Source organism: Littorina saxatilis, linkage group LG12 (genome assembly GCF_037325665.1).
Source record: "Littorina saxatilis isolate snail1 linkage group LG12, US_GU_Lsax_2.0, whole genome shotgun sequence".
Taxonomy (NCBI): Eukaryota; Metazoa; Mollusca; class Gastropoda; order Littorinimorpha; family Littorinidae; genus Littorina; species Littorina saxatilis.
The window spans coordinates 82,715,099-82,738,843 of record NC_090256.1 but is presented as its reverse complement, the minus strand read 5'-3'; the positions used below and the strand labels follow the sequence as shown (position 1 = coordinate 82,738,843).

The following is a 23,745-nucleotide window of genomic DNA, read 5'->3' as shown; positions in this document are numbered from 1 at the left end:
GGATGAGGGGTGTAAACTTACCTCCATGGAGATAACGTAAGTCTTGGTGGCTGCATCCTCTCGAACAGCCTTCAGCTCAAAGTGGAAGCCATGCAGCGACAGGACCTCTGAGTGGTAGTGTGGTTCCTTCAACAGCAGGCAAAAACATATCTTTAGGTTAAAAGCCTTTTCTGTTGCTTGATTACATAAGACAAAAGAAAAATTAGTTACACAATTTGTTACGTCACTGTACCTTACCAGGCCAAAGGGAGACAATCAAAGTACTAATTACTTCAAACAGATGAAAAGTGGATCAAATGAGCGCTTCTGGGGTGATAACGCGAGACAACTCCTGTGATCTTGCCGCGAGGTGGCGCCAGATACCAGCCGAAAGAAGGAAGGAGCATAACCTCACCAGAACCGACCATTGTCTGTTTACCGTATAAAATGCACGACTTACACACGAACTGTTACCAAACCGAAATGCTATTTGGGAAAAATGCAAGGTTTTTTCCCTTTCTCGTGTGATCTTGCCGCGAGGTGGCGCCAGTTACCAGCCGAAAGAAAGAGGGGGCATAACCTCACCAGAACCGACCATTGTTTGTTTACCATATAAAATGCACGACTTACACACGAACTGTTACCAAACCGATATACTATTTGTGAAAAATGCAAGTTTTTTTTTTCTTTCTCGTGTGATTTTGCCGCGAGGTGGCGCCAGTTACCAGCCGAAAGAAAGAGGGGGCATAACCTCACCAGAACCGCGCATTGAGATAGGTAAAGGGTTGGTAGGAAGCAGAGTGCCACTAGAAACATGAACATATGGTACAAAAGTCTGGCATGCAGATATCAGTAAATATGGATGGTCAAAAGAAAATGATGCTTGGCAGTTATATGAAAGTGAGGTTCTTCTTCTGCTTCTCGTTCGTCAGATGGAAACTGACGAGCGACGTTCTTATTTTCACCTCTAAAGTGCTTTGCACATGGCCGCAGACTTACAACCAAATTGCCAACAACTTTCAAGGCATTTTTGTGAGAACCAAGTGTGTTGAAAATCGCTGCCCATGTGAAAAGCGCTGATGGAAAGTTGATGGAAAGTCTACCATGTAAATGCACATCACTTCACAAGGCAGGATTAAAATATCTCACAGACAGACAACAATTTCTGAATGACAAAAACTCACATCATCAACAATGAACCCTTGCCGCACAGCACCGGAGTGAAAATCTTTGACTGAGGACATGTCACCCCCTCCTTGTAGCTGTACACACAGACACAGACACATACACACACTATTCTTGAAAATCTGTGAAACATATTTGATAAAATTACATGAAAACATGCCCAGACAACTTGCCATTTTATCTCTGATGTACGACAAGCAAAGTCACTTGACCAACTATGCAGTCTTGACATGTTAAAACATTAGAATGTCTTATTCTGGGGAAAAGAGAGCTGTGATTCACTAATCTGCAAAAAAAGGAATGAATTGCTATATAAGCAGTGCATGCATTTGACTAAATCTCTACAAAAAGAATTAATACTTGTACACTAGACACACAGTGCAAAAAGAAAGTTTACTGTTATAACTACAGTTAAGCTACATAACTATACATATAGAAAATGTTGCGCTAACTGAACAATGAGCAGCAGCACTTTAGAATATAAAACGTCCTACATCTACATGTGAAGACAGAGTGCATCAAGGCTGCAAGAATAGACAATGTTTGGAAATAACTGTTTTGTTTTTATTTGCTATAGAAGAGTTGCGCTCCTTTGAAACAGTGAGCCCACTGATCTAAAAAGAATGGATAGCGCACAGCCAATGAAACAGCGTAACAACAGTGCCGCCATCTTACCACACTCCACCACACCGACAAACATGATCAAAGGGAAATAATCGTGGTTTCGAGAGTTGACAGCAGTCTTCTCTCCCTTGAATACGAGTGGCACCACTGATCTAAACAGGTTCATAGATGCGATCTGCATCCCTCTTATGTTTTCGCAGTTTGTGATCAATTTACATTATCGGAAATGGAAGCAATTAATTAGGTTTCTCAATAGGTGTGATTTAACGCTGTCGACCTATTTTCACGTTTTTGAAGGGAGTGGTAAGATGGCGAATAGGTAACAAGCGGTTGAATCAACGTTGTGATAGCCAATAAGAAAGGACGCGCTATCCTTTATCTTTAGAACAGTGAGTGAACCAAGCAATCGCTAATGATATCTGGACTCACGCAGCCATGACAAAAATGAGCTCTAATGTGAATGCTTCAAAGTGTTGGCTTGATATGATGCCGATCTCTTTTGAAAATATGCTTACTGATGCTCACAATTGTTTAGCTCACTATTTGGAAGGGGAGCAACTCTTCCAAAGCCAACAAAACAGAGAGTGATTTCCTAAGTTTGTCTGTTGAAATATGAGCTGCGATGCTACAGAAGGATTTTGTCCAGCTATAAGTGTGAAGACAAGAGGCACTGTGCGTCAAGAGCTCCACTAACCGCATGATAGTGTTGGGACAGCAGAGAGATTAGCCAGGCCTGTGGCAAGATATTCATCATCTGCATGTCCTGGATGTTGGTGGCTACAACCAAAAAATAAAAGACTGCACTGTGAGAAAAGATCTTACAAAGAGAAGAGCAAATGCAAACAAGACTCACCTTCGTCATGCATAATATTTATTAGAGACAAACTATCTGCTGCTTTAGATGCACACATTATACAGAAAAGAATCTGAACTCCCTTGTGACCTTGTAATTCGATCAGGATCAACCACACTTGGGTCATGTCCAGATGTCCATCAAGCCTTGGCAGGATGTGAAGTTTCAAAGATCTAACTATAAAAACATTTAAGAAAAGGTGAGTTTCTGAATTATTTTTTCCCGAACTTGACCCCACTGTGACCTTGAATTTTGACACGGGTCACCCAGGCTTGGGTCATGTGTGGAGGTCAAGGTTAATTTTGTTCATCTTTGGATGAATGGTTCAAGTCTGCTCTTTACTAATTTAAAGACTCTCCTGGTTGCTCAGGTGAGTCAAAAAGTATCTTTGAGGGCTAAGGTTTTGCTTTGAAATCAGTTGTCTGCCGGATCTACAGGTGATTGAATCCTTCCTGAATAATTCTGATTAAAACACAATATTCTACTGCAAGAGGAAGTGTTCAGAAGGAAAAGTTACAAGGACAGTGAGGGTAGGAATAACAATATATTAAAAGTGACTGATATTAGGTGGAAACTAAATATTGTGATTGTGTAGGGTCCATACAAAGTGATCATATGTAATCCATGTTTCAAGCTACAAAGAAAAGAAATTGGTAAAGTCAGTCTAATACATACTTGTGTACAGGAGACTACTTGAAAACAGGTGACATGTCTACAAGATTTGCAGAATTAATAAGATATAAATCTCTAAAGGTGAAAAGAAAACTAAAATTTGTCTAATACAGAAAGATGCATGAAACATAAAGCACACTAACTGTCAGTGATGCCATGCAAACGCAGTGACTGGAAGAGAGGCAGATAGATATGGCCCTCATCCGTTTCCAGAATCGACACAATTTTTGGAAGGCTGTGAATACAAAACAACGTACATACAAAGATACTCTGACTGCCAACAAACATTGTTTTTGGCTGTTTGCCTTGAAGCAAGAACATCTGTAAGTAAACTGAAACAATGGATACTGACCATGGGTCAGTTGTACAGTTGTGCTTTAGTTGAACTGAGGTTAATTTAACAAGGAGGTTGGCAGAAAAGTATAAGGGATCGCATTTCCTGTGCACGAAAAACAATGTGAAGAAAATGCACTGGCAATTGGTGATAAAAACTTAAATGTGACAATGCTGCTTCTACAGTGACTGAAAATTAGGTGTGTATGTAAAAAGACTGTGAGTTGATAACAAGGCAAATAAATTAAGTCAGTGATCACTGTACACTAGAAAGCACCTTCCATAAACCTGTTGCATCCTACATTCATCTCATACTGAACACATTCTCAGACCTGGGAACCCTTGTTTTGTACTTTGAGTATTCTCAAACAAACTTGGCATATTTTCAGAAAATGAGTGTACTCCACATCGACAATTCAAATACACTCCACGCTCGTCTGTTGCACCGTTAATTAAGTTTACCAATACATTTAAAACAAATGTTTCTTCCAATGTTTAATGATAAAAGCTGTAATCATTGATCAAATGCGGAGTTATTTTTAATCATTAAAATAAACAGTGCCCCAATGAATATACAGGAATGACAGGGATGTGCTTGTGAAGAAAAGTAGTCTAGGAATTTTCGTTGTATTTTTTTTCCACCGACCAAACTGATCGTATTTTTAGACAATCAGGCGTAATAAATACGGCGAAATCGTATGGGTTACCAGGTCTGCATTCTGATCTAGCTGTCAAGTGAAGCTTACACAGTGATTACACACTACAGCCACAAGTAGCGGGCCAACCTGTTGAAAAAGGAGAGCACGGTGGTGTGTGTGGGCATCAGCTGTAGGTCAGGGTTGAGCTGCAGGAACAACCAGTACGCCAGTGTACGGAACACACTGAACTCGCTGTACACAAACAACCTGCAACAGACCAAAGTACTGTCTGAATACTCTCTGTCTTCAACAGCTGCAGAGACAACAGATACTGAACAGATATGCAGGCATGAGATGACAAAATTGTTAAAAGGCAGGCTGATATAAGAATAAGAATAAGAATACTTTATTATCTCATAGAGAAATTCAGGCGTGGTACATAACAATAATACAAACGGGACATTGTTTTTACATAAGACAGGGCAGGTTATAAACACACCTCCCACATACCTCTCTGGCCATTCCTTGCATTGTGCTTACGCATTCAGTCATGAACACATCCATGTCTCACTTACACATCGCACACATGGACATTCTTATACGCTCAATTTATATATTTGGTTTGATATTTAGTCCTCACAGACCTAATGTTAGCGTAAATTAGATTGACACGACTCATTGCCCTGAGTGAGTGACTGGTTTCTGTGACAGCCAGGCTTCATGCTTGTAATTAAAAATTCCAGTTGCAGAGAAATGCGGCAGGCAGCAGTTCCACATTATCCTAACCTGCTGGACTTGAGAATCTTCTGAAGAAGCTCCATGCTCATCTCTCTCAGCTGTATCTGCAGTGACAGCTGTAACAGCAACACATCAACCATTCATTAATCAAGACTAAGTATACTTAACATAAACAGGCCCTTTTTTCCATGCAGAGCGGTGTACAGGCAAATCCAGCTAACTCACAAACGGTTAAGTCAAAAATTCGCTTAGCACACAAAGAAATTCTGGTCCGGAATTATCCCTCTTTATCTATGTGTACAAAGTACCCTGAGCTCGAAATGGGATTTCTCTTACGTAAGTCGAAAGACGGATAGCACACAACAGAAAGTCAGTCCCAAAGACAAAGTTTACTCTATATTTACTGCAGCAACTCGAAACACGAAACTTGGCGTCTCACACTAGCGCATTGTGTAACCTTATTCCCTTCTTCTCTACACGGACGCCACACCGCGGCACGCAATAAAGTATGAACTGAAGTTAGGAGGGGGCGAGGAGTAAGGAGGGGGCGAGGAGTAAGGAGAATTATCCAACTCCAAGAAAACATTCTGAAAAAGGTGGGGAAGTGGTGACAAGGCAGTAAACACACTCACCATGCTCTGACATCATACGAAAGCAGTCACACAAACACAGCACAGAGGCAGAGGCAGGTGTGCAGATGCTTTGTGAGAATAAGCGTTGAAAACCAGTTTGAATTAAAAAAAAAAACAGCAGATAGAGCCGCATGTCATAATCATTCTTCTTGTCTGGCTTTATTGACTGCATGCCGATCTTGTGGCAGTGACTTTTCACTCTTCAGTCGGACTGTACACAAACCGCTCTCACTCTCCCTCACTGACTACCCTAAGCCCTGACAACTGATCCTTGGAAATTGTTTGGAAGAGTACACCTCTCTATTTCTCTCCAATGCTCTTCCTGCTGACTTCAGTGACACCGGACACCCCACTGAGTTTAGCCAGCTACCCCCCCCCCCCTCTCTCTCTCTCTCTCTCTCCCCCCAGCCATGTACTGTTTGGTGCTGTGGCCAGAGAGGTGTCACCGGCTAATTGAGGCCAGCTGCACTGTTCACTCGGAGCAAAACTAGTTGACTGTGTCTAACTTTTGACAAAGCAACACAACTGAAGGGTTCACAGATTAGGTAACCGACTCACTGGTCAAGGCTGCAGGGAAACAAGAGTATCTTGTCAATGAAAGAGGTTACACACAGATACGCGATGCTGAGAATGGTGGCCGATTTTTCACTCTCTTTCTCGGAGGGCCTTCATCATTGCAGGGACTGCTGTAAAGAAATGCTTGCTCAGAAACTAACTCTTTTTGCATTGAAACATGCACCAGAACTGGTGGACACCATCGACAATGTCAAACATGAAATCGAAGCAGTTTGCTTGAGGAAACGGTCGTCAGCAACTCAAACTTCTCTGTTTTCTTTTTTTAAGAAAATCTGAGGTGACTTTCTTTGTGGCCCCGCCCCCTCCCTCTGTAAGGACCCCCCTCCATAAGGACCGATTTTTGTCAACATTTTCAAGGTCGCTAGAGAGGGGTTCCACTGTACTATGACCAAGTCGAAATTTCGGATAGGACACAATAAGAATTCGGTCCCTTCAATTTCGTCTTATCCGGATTTGCCTGTAGTCTTTGTTCACCTGAAGTCTAAACCTAAAATTATCATCTACGTACCCCAAAAATAATCCCTGTCTTACAGTGTTCTTGGCACATTTTGTTCACATTCTCCATCATTACCAATGCAAACCTCACTCAAATAAATGACAGAAAAGTGAACATACAGAGAGAGAGAGAGAGAGAGAGAGAGAGAGAGAGAGAGAGAGAGAGAGAGAGAGAGAGAGAGAGAGAGAGAGAGAGAGAGAGAGAGAGAGAGAGAGAGAGAGAGAGAGAGAGAGAGAGAGAGAGAGAAATGCACACTCCCCCCCCCCCCCCACACACACAATCAGTCACTATTTATGCACCCACATTAACAAAACAAAGTGACAAACCTGTGGGATAATGTTGAGTTCCAGCCATCTTTCACACGCCAGCACCACATGTTCTTGATGATACTGAAATATGTCATAACATCAACAGACTTTTGTCACAACAAAGTTTTTCTTCCGAATCAAGATAGAAATCCAATTTCAAACTGAGCAAAGAAATGTGAACAATAAGACACACAAGCCAGCAAACTGTGCAATGGTTGAGCAAAATTAGGTCCCTTGTTTGAACAGTCCCCTGAAATCCCTGGCTTACATAAATAAAGTTTTGAAGAATCATTACTACAGCAGTCCCTCTCATGAACGGACACCCTTGGGCCATAGCAAACCTGTCCGTACATAGCAGGTGGCCGGTCATGGGAGGGGTGACCACACCACCCCCTCCCCCATACACTCACACAGAGACACACACACAACATGTTTGAGTCTATGCTAACTACTTCTTGTGGCTACTAAACGATAACATCCAACTCCTAATATTTTGTTAAACGTTCTGCAAAAAATGATTTGTATGAATGGTTTTGAACAGAAGAGATAAAATAAATCCTCAAGGCAGTGAACGCACTCACCATGCACTGACATCATACGAAAGCAGCCACACAAACACAGCACAGAGGCACGTGTGCAGATGCTTTGTGAGAATAAGCGTTGAAAACCAGTTTGAATAAAAACCAGCAGATAGAGCCGCATGTCATAATCATTCTTCTTGTCTGGCTTTATTGACTGCATGCCAATCTTGTGGCAGTGACTTTTCACTCTTCAGTCGGAAATACACTGTACACAACACCGCTCTCACTCTCCCTCACTGACTACCCTAAGCCGTGACAACTGATCCTTGGAAATTGTTTGGAAGTGTACACCTTTCTATTTCTCTCCAATGCTCTTCCTGCTGACATGCAGTGACACCAGACACCCCACTGAGTTTAGCCAGCTACCCCCCCCCCCCCCCCCCTTTCTCTCTCTCTCTCCCCCCAGCCATGTACTGTTTGGTGCTGTGGCCAGAGAGGTGTCACCGGCTAATTGAGGCCAGCTGCACTGTTCACTCAGAGCAAAACCAGTTGACTGTGTCCAACTTTTGACAAAGCAACACAACTGAAGGGTTCACATATTAGGTAACCGACTCACTGGTCAAGGCTGCTGGGAAACAAGAGTATCTTGTCAATGAAAGAGGTTACGCACAGACACGCGATGCTGAGAACGGTGGCCGAATTTTCACTCTCTTTCTCGGAGGGCCTTCATCGACTGTGGCTTCTGTTGCTTACGTCCAACAGACAAGAATAAAGAGCATAGTGCAGTTTCATGTTGGCATCTTCACATTTGAAAGCAAGAAAGTGCGTGTACTCCACTCCTGACCCAAACTAACCCCCTCCTGATGGGTACACGTGCACCCAAGTTAACAGAAACAGTCATCACGCCTTTGCAGCTGTGACATTTGTACCAAGAGCCGGACTGCTCTGTTATCGATTTTGGTGTGGTGAAAATTTGACGATGGTCTGTCCGTACTTTGCAGGTATGACCTGCTGTTGGGACCGAAAATTAGTGTCCGTGTCCACATTTTGCAAATATAGAAGGAAAACACTCCGTGCCGAGCAAATGTGTCCGTACATGTCAGGTGGCCGCTCACGCCAGGGGCCGTACATTGCAGGGACTGCTGTATCACATGTTCCACACAGCATTCTTTTGATATTCGAGTGGTTTTTTTTCTTTTGCACGGATTTTATACAGCTTTGGTTCAAGTCGTCCAAATATTTTCTAAAATCTAAACCACAGAAACTTATCCCCCCTAAACTACAACTGACTGCAATTATTTGTCCATTCAATTTAAGACATGCTTTGACAAAATTCGTCACTTGGATGAATGCCGGAGCATGAGAGCCAAACTTCATTACCTTGGATGCAGCCAGGTAGTAACGACAGACAGTACGATAGTTGATGGACTTGAGCATGATGTTGCCACAGCTGAACACACAAGTCAAGGTACCATAAGTCGTCACATTTAAACAAAAAAAATGACTTTCAAATGCTACCATTTATATTGGTTAAATAAGAACAATCAAGAGACAGACAACAAAATGAACAAACAAACCACATCAACCAAAGTACAAGTGTATAAGAATGCTGTTAGAATAATATTATGAACAGAACAATTGCAAAATTACACAAGTTGTCAAGCAACACATGTTTCTTGAATATTAACACTAAATTTAGAGTTAAAAAAAAAGACACAACCAACAAACAACAAAACAACCCGAAGCACAGTTTAAGTGTATGCATTAGTGTCCGAACATAAACAGAACAATTGCAACAAATACTGGTACAGTTGCTTGACTGAAAATCACGAAACACATATTTCTTGAACATTAGCACTTATAAAAGGTAAACATTTTTTTTTTAATTGCAACACTGTTACTCTGAGCTAAGCCTCTCCAAACCTACCCTTCCATCAGCTGTTTAAAGCCCAGAGCAGCAGCAGCAGCCAACACACCAGCAACGTCATTGAGATCCACATCAAGGTCATCATGGTACAGGTTGCCCAGAGCAATTGCCATGGCTACAAAAATACAGAAGTAAAACTAGTATCTTTGATTCATAGCGAGTACAGACACACCCACATTTGCACACCCACACATGCAAACACACACGCACACATACACACCCACACATGCCCACCCACATCCACACACCAACAAAACAAACAAGTTGCGTAAGGCGAAATAACAACATTTAGTCAAGCTACCGAACTCACAGAATGAAACTGAACCAGACCTGTTTACCCTAAACCTGAGGCAAGAGTACTTTTTCAAAAAGTTGAGTGTATTTTTCAAAAAGTTGGTGTACTTTGCAAGCAAAGCCATATGGGCTAGAGAAAACGTACGCGTGGGTGCAAACGTGTTTGTGTAAGAATAGCATGTCTTGTGAACATCTTCAGAATTTAACTCCTTCCGATACAACAGGGATAAAACAATTTTATTTACCTGTCAGTTTATAACATTATAACCAGTGTCTTCCAAGCAGATTGATAATGAAAAGATGAAGTTCGTCAATAACATCTGCGGTTGACAGTGGCAAGTTCATTTTTACAATCATCTCAGAAAACATTGCTTCAGCACGGACTACAGCCTTTTCTTCTGGCAGGATTTGCTTTGCGGGAATGAACTTCATAATTCCTTGGCAGCTTTCAGCGGATTTCTTTGCAGCAACCTTGTCCATGTGAGTTTTGGAACTGCAGTGTCGTTCGATGTCATATTTCCCAGCATGGGCAACGGAGAAATCTGATTTACAATACTTGCAGTGTGCATGACTTTTTCCCATAGTAGACTCCACAATTCCTGGCTCTTTCTTATATTTCTCCAAGAAAATCTGGTGCTTCTGCTGTTTAGACTTGGTACAGTCATCCGAAATTGGCACATTTTACCGCTTCATTTTCCCACGATTGTCCAGCGATCGCACGTGCCAACAACTGAACAAGGTTTCCACGGCTGAAGACTCGCTGTCATGGTTATCTCCCTTCGACCGAAACCGGTATCAGTTGTACCATCCCGTAATCAGCACACCAACACCGGAAAACGTGTTCTAGACTTTTTCTTATGCGTATTTTGTGCGTGTGTCGCGTATTTGCGTACTGATAATAATTTGGCGTACAAAATACGCCCAAATCGTACTGGTAAACAGGTCTGCTGAACGCACTGCTTTTTTCACCAAGACCACATACTCGTAGTTTCGTCAGTCCACCGCTCGTGGGAAAAGCAGTGAAATCGACAAGCCATGCAGAATAGTGCGGTAGTGGTCGCGCTGAGCAGGATAACACGCTTTTCTGTATGTCTATTCTTTTTAGCTTACTGAGTTTGTTTTTAATCCAAACATATCATATCTATATGTTTTTCGAATCAGGGACCAACAAAGAATAAGATGAAATTGTTTTTAAATCGATTTCGGAAAATTAATTTTAATCATAATTTTCATAATTTTAATTTTTAGAGCTTGTTTGTAATCCAAATATAACATATGTATATGTTTTTGGAATCAGAAAAGGACGGAGAATAAGATGAAATTGTTTTTGGATCGTTTAATAAAAAAAAAATTTAATTACAATTTTTTGATTTTGACCAAACTCATTCATTAGTTTTTAAGCCACAAAGCTGAAATGCAATACCAAAGTCCGGCCTTTGTCGAAGATTGCTTTGCCAAAATTTCAATCAATTTGATTGAAAAATGAGGGTGTAACAGTGCCGCCTCAACTTTTACAAAAAGCCGGATATGACGTCATTAAAGGTATTTATCGAAAAAATGAAAAAAAAACGTCCGGGGATATCATTCCCAGGAACTCTCTTGTCAAATTTCATAAAGATCGGTCCAGTAGTTTAGGCTGAATCGCTCTACACACACACACACGCACACACAGACAGACACACACACACACAGACAGACAAACACACACACATACAGACACACATACACCACGACCCTCGTCTTGATTCCCCCTCTATGTTAAAACATTTAGTCAAAACTTGACTAAATGTAAAATCCATCAACAACAACAAAACAAAAGAAAGACTAACACGAATTGTTCACAATATTCTCGCAAGAACTGGCAGTGTATTACCTTTTAACATTATATAAGGAAATCAGGAACACATACAAAAAGTCTGACAGAAAGAACAACAAATGATCCACACACAAAAACAAGGAAAAATAACCATTGACTACTTACGATGCAATCCACCAATATACCTATACACCCATTCATTCTTTATCCAATTGCCTTCTGTTTGTTTGTTTGCTTAACGCCCAGCCGACCACGAAGGGCCATATCAGGGCGGTGCTGCTTTGACATATAACGTGCGCCACACACAAGACAGAAGTCGCAGCACAGGCTTCATGTCTCACCCAGTCACATTATTCTGACACCGGACCAACCAGTCCTAGCACTAACCCCATAATGCCAGACGCCAGGCGGAGCAGCCACTAGATTGCCAATTTTAAAGTCTTAGGTATGACCCGGCCGGGGTTCGAACCCACGACCTCCCGATCACGGGGCGGACGCCTTACCACTAGGCCAACCCTGCCGGTTGGCTTCTGTTGTGACACCAAATAAAGAGCACACTATAAAACATCTCATCTGAGTTCATAACGGTTCTTTTAAATTTCATAACTGCACTCAGATTGTTTCATATTACAGTTGTGCCGGCCTGTCTGTCATGACCACCCAACGGACCAACAAAAAGTGGTCGTTAGAGACGGGTGGTCGTTATTGAAAGGTGAATAATACTGAAACAAGTCTCATCGGGGATCTTTTGGGGAGGCTGTTGTGGGGAGGTGGTCATTATCATGAGGTGGTCACCAGGGCACGTTCGACTGTACTGTACCTCCCAACAATCAACAACAAGTTAGATGCCGATTACAATTTTAAGTTGACACGTGTGACCAACCTCTCTTGGTGACGAGAGGATCATCAATCTCCAGTGTGAGGACAGACATGCTGCCCACACGTTTCTCAGAGATGTGAGCTGGGTGGTCCAAGGGCTTGACGCCTTCATCCTCCTTCTTCCCTTTGGCTTTGGCCTGCGTGGCTGCTGCCTTTGCTGCCTTGCCATTGTTCTTGTACTCATTGCTGTAACACAGTATTGACCACATCAAGCTCCACAAGCATTTTTTTGTGGAACTGTACATGCTGATATGGTCTTCCTTGTGAAGAACACCACATGCATGACTTGTGTCCATGTGAAGTTTGTTAGCTGGTGCACTATTAGCAACGTAAAATGTACAAACGCAATCAGTTCAGTCTCGAATGTAGGTTTTACCTTTGTGAACCTGCACTCAGGCTGTGTAAAATATATGGCATTCTCCTGAGGCAGCAGATGTCTGACAAACTCCTACAAATTCGAGTTGACAAGATGTTGAGCTGAAGTATCTCTATGCTGCAGATGTCTTAAATCTTGCTGCACAAGATGTCAAACATCCACTGTCTGTAACAATTACGTATTACCCACTTGTAAAGCCATCACTTTTAGCACTAGTCTACTTTCTGGTGATTATTCAGATACCTGCTTCTCTCCCTACTTCAGCTTACCTGTAGAAATTGCTGTGAGAGACATAAGTATCCAGCGTCTTGGAGACAGGGCTGCGATAGTAATGCTGTTGACTGGGGTCCTCCACTTCCTTCAGCTGCAGGGCCAGCGACTCTGCTTTCTGCAAGAATGGGCGGTGAAGCTCCCAGTCCATTCCCATGCATTTCAGCAGAATGTCTGAAATGGTACCAGGCAACAATTTCTCCATTTTAGAAAGCATTCTTAAATGTATTGATGAAAGCTAAGTAACCTTATAACAACAATGATGACATAACAGTGATGACATAATAGTGATGACATAACAGTGATGACATAACTTGCAGCAAAGCTAATGCATCTACACTAACATTTCAGCATGCATGCAAGCACACACACGCATAAAGACACATGCGCACCCACACACACAAGATCATCACACACATGCACACCACCAACCTTTCTTCTGGATCCCACAAAAATGCACAAATTCCCACAACTCCCTGCATTACGCAACCGTCAGATTAAATTTATGTAAGGGACTTAAACGCATCCCGTTTAAGGCTAAAGTTAAACTGAACAGTCCAAATTCACACGGCTTCTTGAATACTTACATAATGACATGCATTGTACTTATCTTTTTCTTGGATTAGGTTTTAACCACCATAGTAAATGTCTCAAAATGACTTTGAAAAGGTGATCTTTTCAGTTTTGTTTCATTATTATTCTATTACAAGAGTTCATTGTTCTGCCCTTTTTACATTTAGTCAAGTTTTGACTAAATGTTTTAACGTAGAGGGGGGAATCGAGACGAGGGTCGTGGTGTATGTGTGTGTGTGTCTGTGTGTGTGTGCAGAGCGATTCAGAGAAAACTACTGGACCGATCTTCATGAAACTTGACATGAGAGATCCTGAGTATGGTATCTTCAGACGTTTTTTTCATTTCTTTGATAAATGTCTTTGATGACGTCATATCCGGCTTTTCGTGAAAGTTGAGGCGGCACTGTCACGCTCTCATTTTTCAACCAAATTGGTTGAAATTTTGGTCAAGTAATCTTTGACGAAGCCCAGACTTTGGTATTGCATTTCAGCTTGATGGCTTAAAATTTAATTAATGAGTTTGCTCATTAAAGTTGTCATTAAAATCGATTTTTCGCAAACAGATTTAAAATTGATTGCATCGTATTCTTCATCACATTCTGAATCTAAAAGTATATAATACATATGTCATGTTTACTCTTAAAATGTGATCACAATTAACGAAAATAGATTAATTAGTCTTACGATTAAAATTTAAGAAATCGATCCAAAAATGATTTCATCTTATTCTTATCATTTCCCGATTCCAAAAACATAAATATGATAGGTTGTATTCAAAACAAGCTCAGAAAGTTAACAAGAATACAGAAAAGCGCGCTTTCCTGCTTAGCACAATACGCTACCGCGCTAATCTGGCATGTCAATATCACTACCTTTTGCATGTGGGAGGTGAGCGATTTCCTTCACGCGGGGATTGACGAAGCTGTACTGTCTTGGTGAAAAAATACAGTGCGTTCAGTTTCATTCCGTTAGTTCGACAGCTTCACAAAATGTAGTAATTTCGCCTTACGAGACTTGTTTTCATTTACCAATGCCTCTGTCTGCAACAGTGATGCTTTGTATCACAATTTTGAACAAATACACTGTCTACATTTCATATAAATATTTGGCTGAGGAAAGAAAACCCCAAAAGAAAAAAAAATCTGACTATGTGACTATCAGGGCCCAGATACATACATGCAAACCAGACATGCAAATGACCAACACTGTGACTTAGACAACAACATTGTATTGATACCTACATGAATGGTGTACATCAACAAATTTAAATTGATTATATCCTTCTTCTTCTGCGTTCATAGGCTGAAACTCCCACGTACACTTGTGTTTTTGCACAAGTGGATTTTTACGTGTATGACCGTTTTTACCCCGCCATTTAGGCAGCCATACGCCGCTTTCGGAGGAAGCATGCTGGGTATTTTCGTGTTTCTATAACCCACCGAACTCTGACATGGATTACAGGATCTTTTCCGTGCGCACTTGGTCTTGTGCTTGCGTGTACACACGAAGGGGGATAAGGCATTAGCAGGTCGGCACATAAGTTGACCTGGGAGATCCGACAAATCTCCACCTTAACCCGCTGGGGTTTCGAACCAACGACCTTCCGCTTTTGAGGCCGGCGTCTTACCACCAAGCCATTGTGCCTGTCCTGATTATATCCAAACTTTGAACAGGCAAACTTCAATGATCCATAATTCACAGCGGATTTGAATCTTTTGTTTGTCAACAACTAGAACAAAGGTCATTTTAATTCACTGGAAGAAAACTTACCATATTTTCTATGTTGTTCAGCTGTGCATATAGTGTGCAAAAGAAAAGCAACATCATTAGTTTTACAAAATGCAGATGCGCAAGTCTATCACAAAAAAACAGCAGAAGAAAATTGCATGTATTAGTGGTTATTCTCAATTTGGGTACATTCTATACAATTCCAAAGAAGAGAATGCAAGAACTGGCCCATTTTATTCATGTTACCCTACATAATGTGTAAAAGAGAAAGAAACCAGCGGAATGAACTTGCAAAACATCTGAGCATCTTATTCATGAGATTTGAAGTTACAACTCAACCTTTTTGAAACTGTGAAACAAATAGGAACCAATGTTGTTGACTCAGAAGCTGGCAAATGATCACATAACTCTTTTTTGCAGGGACACCGTTGCACATATAAAGAATGAAAATTAATCAAAGTGGAAAGAATCTAGTTTTTACTGTTAGTTAAACTACAAGAAAAATATGGCAACAAATATGACTGGCACACATTCTACGTTCCCGAAAGTTTAAACTCTACTAGAAAAGAACTCAATTTTGGGCTTAGTGTTATCTCTACAATTAAAGGGGACAAAAAAGTAATCAAGTGCAGTTGTTATGCAACAAATCCCATCACCAACAAGTCAAAACTCTACATAAGTTCAAAAACAAAACAATGATATGGACTGATTGATTAAACAAGAAGAGCAAACGCTCGATCGAGTCACTTTCGCAGTTCTGAATATTATATGAGGCATCAGATGGACAGGAAGAAATTGCTATTCACAACACAATGAGTCACGTTCACATAAAATTTGAGCCCGGTCACTTTTATAGTTTCCGAGAAAAGCCCAACGTTAAGTTGTGTGTTGCCGAACAGAAAAGGCTAGTTATCTCCCTTGTTTTTCTGATAACGTTCGTAAAAGGCTACAGATGTAAATACTTTGATGTAAAGAATAATCCTACAAAGTTTCAATCACATCCGATGAACTTTGTCAAAGATATAAAATGTCTAATTTTTCCTTTGACGCTGACCTGTGACCTTGAAAAAGGTCAAAGGTCAACGAAACCATCGTTAAAGTGTAGAGGTGATTGGAGGTCACGACTAAACAAAATATGAGCCCGATCGCTTTGATAGTTTCCGAGAAAAGTCCAACGTTAAGGTGGTGTCTACGGCCGGCCGGACAGACTAACACTGACCGATTACATAGAGTCACTTTTTCTCAAGTGACTCAAAAAGCAAGACTCACCAGGCCCTTCAAAACTCATGCTTTTCTTGGAATGGTACAGGAAGATGTCTTTGGGGGTGGCCATCCTGGCGGATTTTGGAACGTATTTTTCCACTGGTCCCGGTGGTGTAGGTAAACAGCTGCAAAATTAGTTAATAAAAAATTAATTAATAAAAAGTTAAAAAACAAAGGAATACTGTACTCACCGATACAAGAACGAGACAAGACGGTACAAATTTTCGCTTATGGAAGCTTCATTAGAAAAAACAAGAACACAAAAGACAACAAAAAGCAGACGCAACACAGAACGAACAAGGTTTGAAAGAAAATGGAGGGGAAACACGCAAAAAAGGGAAGGAACTCTAGGAACGGAAATGAATGAAAGGGGAGAGAAGTGGTTGGATGATGTCATGGGCACAGGCATACTAGACTAAAAGTGATACACATTCATAAAGGGGGGGGGGGGGGGGGGGAGGGGGGAAAAAAGGGGGGATGGGGGGTAAACAAACAAACGCACGCTGCGCACGCACACACACACACACAACCAAACACATGAACACACACATAAACACACACACACACATTCACACACAAACACGTACCGTAAATCCACAGTATGTTTGGGGAATACATGTAGATCACATTTTCGCATTCAAACCGTCAGGTGTGGATGTGCCCAGGGATAATATGAAATCGGACTCTACTTGTTTTTTGTCTGTGGAGGTGCTGTACATTTGCCAGACACCTTTCACACGTGCATCCAGGGAGGTGTGGTTGCTACTGTTGAAATGTTGGGCAACAGACCTACAGCGGCGATGCCGAATATCTGCCAGATGTTCGGTGAAGCGGGTAGAGAGGGTTCTTTCGGTCTCACCAATGTGGAGTACTTTGGGGCATTTGAGACAGGATATGGCATAGATGAGATTGCGGCTGGTGCACGAGAACGTGCGTTTAATTTTGAAATCTTTTTGGGGGCCGGTCAGAGTGGTAGAATGGCAAATGTGGGGGCAGGTGTGGCAACGAGGGTTCTGGCATGCGTGTGTGCCGGGTTGTAGGGGAACTGGCAAACGAAGAGAGGATCAAACCAGGGAGTCTCGAAGGTTGCAGTCCTGTCGGGAGGCCAACAAGGGTGGCAGGCTGAACGTTTCACCAACAGAGGGGCTAGACTTAAGGATGAACAAATTGGTTTTCAAAATGTGGCGAACAGGTAGGTTGTGGGGATGGTGGGTCAGAACTGCCACAGGTCTGTCTGATCTGTCTGATGGCTGCAGGGCTACTTGTCTCGGTATGCGGCGAACTTTATTTAAGGCCACATTCAAGAGGCTGGATGGGTTAATAGTCACGTTGAAGGAAGAAGTCAGACATTTCTGCTGCTTTTTCTTCAAAGTCATCTGTGTCAGAACAGATGCGGCGCAGTCTGAGAAACTGGGAAAATGGAATGCTCCGGATGGTGGAAGAAGGGTGAGAGGAATGGAAAGTAAGGTAGGTGTAAGCATCAGTGTCTTTGTAATGAACACTGGTGGAAAGAATGCTATCAGACAGGGAAATGTTCAAATCCAGAAAGGCGACTGCGGAAGGAGAGATATCAAAGGTGAATTTGATGGAGGGATGGTAGTTACTGACAAAGTGTATGTAATCAGTGAGGTCAGACAACGAGAGAGAGGTGGCACCGAGGCAATCATCGATGTAGCGTTTGCACAGTTCAGGCTGAGGTCCAGTGTAAGTGGAACGAATCTGGGATTCCAGGTGGCCCATGAATAGGCAAGCATAGAAAGGTCCCATTTTAGTGCCCATGGCGACACCACTTATCTGATGAAAAACTTGTCCATCAAACTCAAAAGTATTGAGCGTGAGGACAAGCTCCGCGAGACGGAGGAGGATCGGAGTGGGTGGGTCGCGAACAGAACGATTGTCCAGGAAGAACTGAAGTGCTTGAAGTCCGTCGGAATGAGGGATGGATGCATACAGAGAACACACATCCATGGTGAACAGAAGGTTGGGATGAAAAGAAGGGTTGTTGTTGATTTCACCCAGAAGGTGCTGCCGATTGGCTTCTTGGATGTACATGCCGCGGTCCCAAACCACAACAGCCCCTCCTTTGTCTGCTGGTTTTATGACGATGTCGGATCTTTGTTGTAGGGACTTGAGGGCGACCAGTTCTGATTCAGAGAGGTTGCTTTGTTTGATGGGTTTGGGTTTACAAGCTTTGATGTCTGCCTGACATTGTGAAATGTACAGTTCAACATGGGAAAACTAATTAACTCACAACGACATAAACAGCATTTATGTTTACATTATCTTGGACCCCCCCTCCCCCAATCGATAATCTAAGACTGCTTCCTGCCCTTGGAAGACTTTGTTTTTTCACATTTTCTGTTCATGCATACATCTGTAAATGAACCTCCCCTTAAAGGACCAGACCACGCTGTTTTAAAGGTTATTAGAACCACTAACCGATGACTGAAGGTTAGAGAAATGCACCTAAAGATTCCAAAAATGTAAAGAAATTCACCGATTCGTAGCTTAATCATTGTGATTTAATTAAAAACGTTCCGCCAAATTCGTCTGCTAAACGAGACTTCGAAATGGCCGCCAGTAGACGAGAACCGGCTGTGACGTCACTTTGTGTTTGGAAACCGAAAGTTACAGCTTACGCTCAAGTGGGCGTTTGCCTAAATCGAGCATCAACAGCACGCCGAAGGAATGCGCACGGCTGCTGATAGCTATGAAGTATAGAAAAAAGGTTCAGGCATCAGTTGTCACCTTTTTCCGATGGGCTTACAACTTCTGCAGCAAGACTGATTAACTGGAAACGGCCAACACGATGTGCTGTGTTTCGCGACACTTTCTTCCAATGCGAACGCAGTTAAGCCGGCAAGAAAACCTGGCACACACAAAACAGCTGTTGCCTAACGCAGTTCCAGTTCCGACAATTGTTGACCACTCACAGGAGGTCAGAAACCGGATACCAATCAGTGTCATCAGAACGATCTGCTTTCACTAAACGCAGACGAAAGGAAGTGAGTACATGTATACTGAATGTGTTCTGTAAGGGATAGGGGTTCAGTGTCACTGGGCGTTTTTGTCAGACTGACAGTATTTGTAGTGGAATGGCATCTGTTCCTAATTTTAAGCACATGTGTTAAGATTACAGATTAAAACATATATCTGTTACTACATGCCCGTCCCCATGCACCCACCTTAAAGTTCCCTCTCTCTCTCCCTCTTTTACACTCACCTGGGTAATCGATGAGTCTCAGGTTTAATCAGTGTCCGTCCATATACACATAGACATTCACACAAACACACACACGTTGTTATAGTTGTTATCTTTTAATTCAGTGTTGTATTAAATGGATAAAGAAATCGTTAATACAGCAAGCTTGCATGAATAATTTGCTGTTGTCCTTTTTTTCAGATCAGGTTCTGTAATACAGTAATTATAATTAATACAAGTACAAATTCATGTTTGCAGTCATACTCATAGTGTGTGAGTGTGTGTGTGTGTGTGTGTGTGTGTGTGTGTGTGTGTGTGTGTGTGTGTGTGTGTGAAAAGCACTTTGATACTTAAAACATCTGTGTTATTTGATTTTATTACAAAACTGCAGTCAGAATATTAAGCAGACCTATTCCAACAATACATTTTGATCAGCAGTAAATGTAATGTCAAATTATGAACAACAATCATGTGAGCAGATATATCTAACAGAAACAAATAGTCTAGCAAAATAATACAACCAAACTGTACATGTATGGACATCATCATCCACATAAAAAAAATTGATTGTAGGAAGAGCACTCTGTGTTATTACCACTGCTTCAGTCAAACTGCCAGTTCAACTTTATCTCTGTGGGTTGTTTTTTTCTCTCAGAGTAACATGGGAAAAAAACCTTTAAAAAACCTGCATGCTACAGAGCTGGATTGTTTCTAGTGATCATGCAGCATGATTTATCCGCATAGAAAACTACTGAAACACCTAAACAGAAATAACAATGTCTACAGAAAAAATCCACTGTTTGATTGCTGTCTGTAGTACTCCTCTTGCTAACAGTGGCATTAAAATAATTAAAACAGCTATGCTCTCTTGGGGGGGGGGGGGGGGGGAGTACTCTGAGTACTTTTTGTGTCTACATAGGCAAAACAAAACTATGCAATGTTTCAGATTTCCTGACCCACCCTATGTTTTTCCTCCTTATCCTGGACTATTTTGGACTCTTACAAAAATGTACTTCAAAAATGACAAATCTTAATTTTGCAGGCTTACAAGGAAATTGACTCTTCTCTTACAACCAGAATACACCATGATTTCAAGCAAATAAAAAACTACATGCACCTGAGAAAAAAACCACTTTAATTCAAGAAGTTAGACCTCCTAACCCCAGCTTTTCAATTCAATTCAATACGTTGTTGATGTTGATTATGGAGCTTAACGTCCTCCCAGGTAACTAGGGACCTATATTGGGACATGATTTTTTATACAATGTTAAAAGTGTAGGGTGTAATGGGGGGGAGGGGGACTGCAGGGTGACGGGGTGTAGTCGCTAATAAATTTAAAGGTGCGTTTATTATCTAATATACCAGACATTTTGTTTTGGCTGGTGTACAGAATAACATCACATAAAATCGCACTCGCAAAACATACAAAACACATAAAATGTACACATCAGTACACACATAACCCAAACCACGCATATCCATACCAGCACCATCACACACATATCCACATACATACTCTAGTTTGTACATTATAAAAATAAATACATTATGATTAATATCATTACTAGTCAACTTAAATTCAGGCTCAAAATAGGTCTTAAGATGGATGTTATTTAGTGTAATGAAGAGATTATAAAAACCAAAAAAAGGCTATGAGAAAGAAAGTATGAAAGAATTATGCCCATTCTCCAGTGAAAGTTCTGCTGATTGTGGTAACTTTTTTTTCTGTCTAAAACAGGCATCAGGTTAACTGAAGGAGCTGTTTGAGGGGGTGGTGATCCTAACACTGGTCTATGGCAACACTGGCCTATGGCAGCTACAACAAAGCTCTGCATACACAGCAAGACTACAATGCAACAGTGCCCAGACTTTGACTGCTACAGCTAGACCAGTTGACAAAGCTCAAGTTGTCACCAAGCAGGACGCCCCAACTGGTGACCAACTATATAGACTGAGGCTGCCTATCTCCAAATCTGCCAAAGCAAGAATTGTTATGCAAGCTCCACATTTCTGTTTGCAGTTTAAGCCGACCTTAAGTATGCAATGGTTATGCACATCCCCCCCCCCCCCCCCCCCCCACACACACACACACCCCGCAGTTGAGAGTTGTAATGTACCTTTTATTTATCTTACATATATTTGAAGCCTGTGTAGCTCTGTGACAGAAAGAGGTCTCTGATGGCAGTGACCAGACAGGCAGGAAGAACTTTCCTGTTCTTTCGGAAAGTCAGTGAGTGTGCAACTTGTCGGTATGTTCTGAACACATCAAAACATGTTCTTTAATTTAAGCTACATAATATCATGTGGATGCACTGATTGGGTGTAAATAATAACAGCAATTGGTACAGTCAATTCACTAAATGTGCAACAGAACCCTAATCATCAGACATTTTACAACAGCAAACTTCAACAGTCCTTTTACTTTCCTGAATGTCATTATTATTTATTAAAACATGCATCTAGAGCAACATACATATAAATCTTCTTTTATTAAAGTTCATCTGAAATTCAGGCTGCTTTCCCATGCAAAGTACAAATGCAAGTGTCCATAAACCAGGGTTTAATACATGTAGTATGTGAGTGAGTTCTGATGAAAAAGTGATTGTGTTGTAATATTGGTTATTACTGAGTGTTGATGTTACAATGATTACATTATAAAAACAACAACAACAGAACAATGTGAAGAGCAAACTTCTTCTGTGGGCATGCAAGTGAGTTAATCTTGTGTGTGTGTGAAACTATATGTGCCTGAGTGTTACAAATTTAAATGACAACAGTTTTCTTGATAGCCTTTAAAAACAACAACAAATACATACATTTAACAATCAAACAAATATAGGCACCTCAAAAAAAGTTGTATGTACACCTTCGTGGCTGGTGATGCATTCTTGCTCCCCTGCAAGTTTTCATTCTACAATGTACCTCAGGCTAGCTTCCTCTCTCTCTCAAATCTGCCCCTCCCACACAATACAACAGGTACAGTGGCCACTCTGACACCAGTCTCTGAAATAATCAAGAACAGTTAAAACTGCGATGAGCTGTTGTTCTTTTACTCGTGCATGCAATGCATGAACACTTAAACAATATCCCACTTATTCGCGAGTGCGTTGACAAGGCGAGAGTGAAAAAAATAGCACAGACTCGAAAGCAGACGATAAGTTCAGCACAGAGAGCGGGCGTGTTTACCTTTGATCGCTGAGACAAACAGAGTCGCAATTTTCATCGTCACTGTCTTTTCACTACTGCTGGAAGTGGCCTCCGCTCCTCATCTTTCATGCTTGATTCGAGGAGAGAAACTGGTAGTTCGAACATGTACGGTTCAATTTCGTCTGCAGTTACGCTTGTTGCCATGTTGGTAAACAACCATCTTCACACAGTGTGACGTCACGGATAATTTATTCATAAGCCAGTCTCGCGAAGATCACGCGGCACAATGGCGGGTCGTTTTGGAGAAGAAATCCGTCGCTTCGGTCACGAAATTCGTCGGATTACGGCCTTAGAAGATTCCGAAGTAAACCAAACATTGTTGAAGACGGTAAGAAAGTGGTTTTCTTACTAACTGCAAACATCGGGAAGTGTTCGGTCGCGCAGGAACACGATTCGAAGCGTTTTTGACGCTAAAACAGCATGGTCTGGACCTTTAAGACCTCACTTTCCCAGATATTTGGAAGTCTGAAAAGGGGGTTCCAATTTGCTAGAATTTGCAGACACTATGGTACATGAGACATTTTATCTACATTTTCTGTCAAACAACAACACCTTGTTCATCCATCACATAATATGATGATCTCTCTCCCTAGGTCACTTTTGTTGGAATGATAATAATTATTTTAGTGGCAATTTTGATTGGTTTTCATTTTCT

At 41.5% G+C, this 23,745-nt stretch overlaps 1 protein-coding gene and 2 long non-coding RNA genes across 5 annotated transcripts in view; 1 reads left to right on the top strand and 2 right to left on the bottom strand.

The window, feature by feature from the left end:
- LOC138982950 (BTB/POZ domain-containing protein 16-like) overlaps positions 1 to 23,745 on the bottom strand; it is a 59,959-nt gene that overhangs the window by 6,856 nt on the left and 29,358 nt on the right. For 2 of the 3 annotated variants that reach the window (XM_070356345.1, XM_070356347.1), the window contains 13 exons: positions 16,688 to 16,806; positions 15,461 to 15,481; positions 13,117 to 13,291; positions 12,476 to 12,657; positions 9,483 to 9,597; positions 8,936 to 9,005; positions 7,053 to 7,115; positions 5,071 to 5,138; positions 4,432 to 4,551; positions 3,457 to 3,548; positions 2,483 to 2,565; positions 1,164 to 1,241; positions 22 to 126 (listed from right to left, as the gene is read on the bottom strand). In XM_070356345.1, coding sequence (XP_070212446.1) covers positions 22 to 126; positions 1,164 to 1,241; positions 2,483 to 2,565; positions 3,457 to 3,548; positions 4,432 to 4,551; positions 5,071 to 5,138; positions 7,053 to 7,115; positions 8,936 to 9,005; positions 9,483 to 9,597; positions 12,476 to 12,657; positions 13,117 to 13,291; positions 15,461 to 15,481; positions 16,688 to 16,806 — 1,291 coding nt within the window. The remainder of the gene's footprint in view (positions 1 to 21; positions 127 to 1,163; positions 1,242 to 2,482; positions 2,566 to 3,456; positions 3,549 to 4,431; positions 4,552 to 5,070; positions 5,139 to 7,052; positions 7,116 to 8,935; positions 9,006 to 9,482; positions 9,598 to 12,475; positions 12,658 to 13,116; positions 13,292 to 15,460; positions 15,482 to 16,687; positions 16,807 to 23,745) is intronic. The other variant, XM_070356346.1, reaches the window with a different exon arrangement.
- LOC138982955 (uncharacterized) lies at positions 18,764 to 22,144 on the top strand. Its single transcript, XR_011461013.1, has 2 exons — positions 18,764 to 19,686; positions 21,622 to 22,144. It is a non-coding gene; the product is annotated as an uncharacterized lncRNA (long non-coding RNA).
- Positions 22,300 to 23,345, bottom strand: LOC138982956 (uncharacterized). Its single transcript, XR_011461014.1, has 2 exons — positions 23,070 to 23,345; positions 22,300 to 22,886 (listed from the first exon to the last, which is right to left on the bottom strand). It is a non-coding gene; the product is annotated as an uncharacterized lncRNA (long non-coding RNA).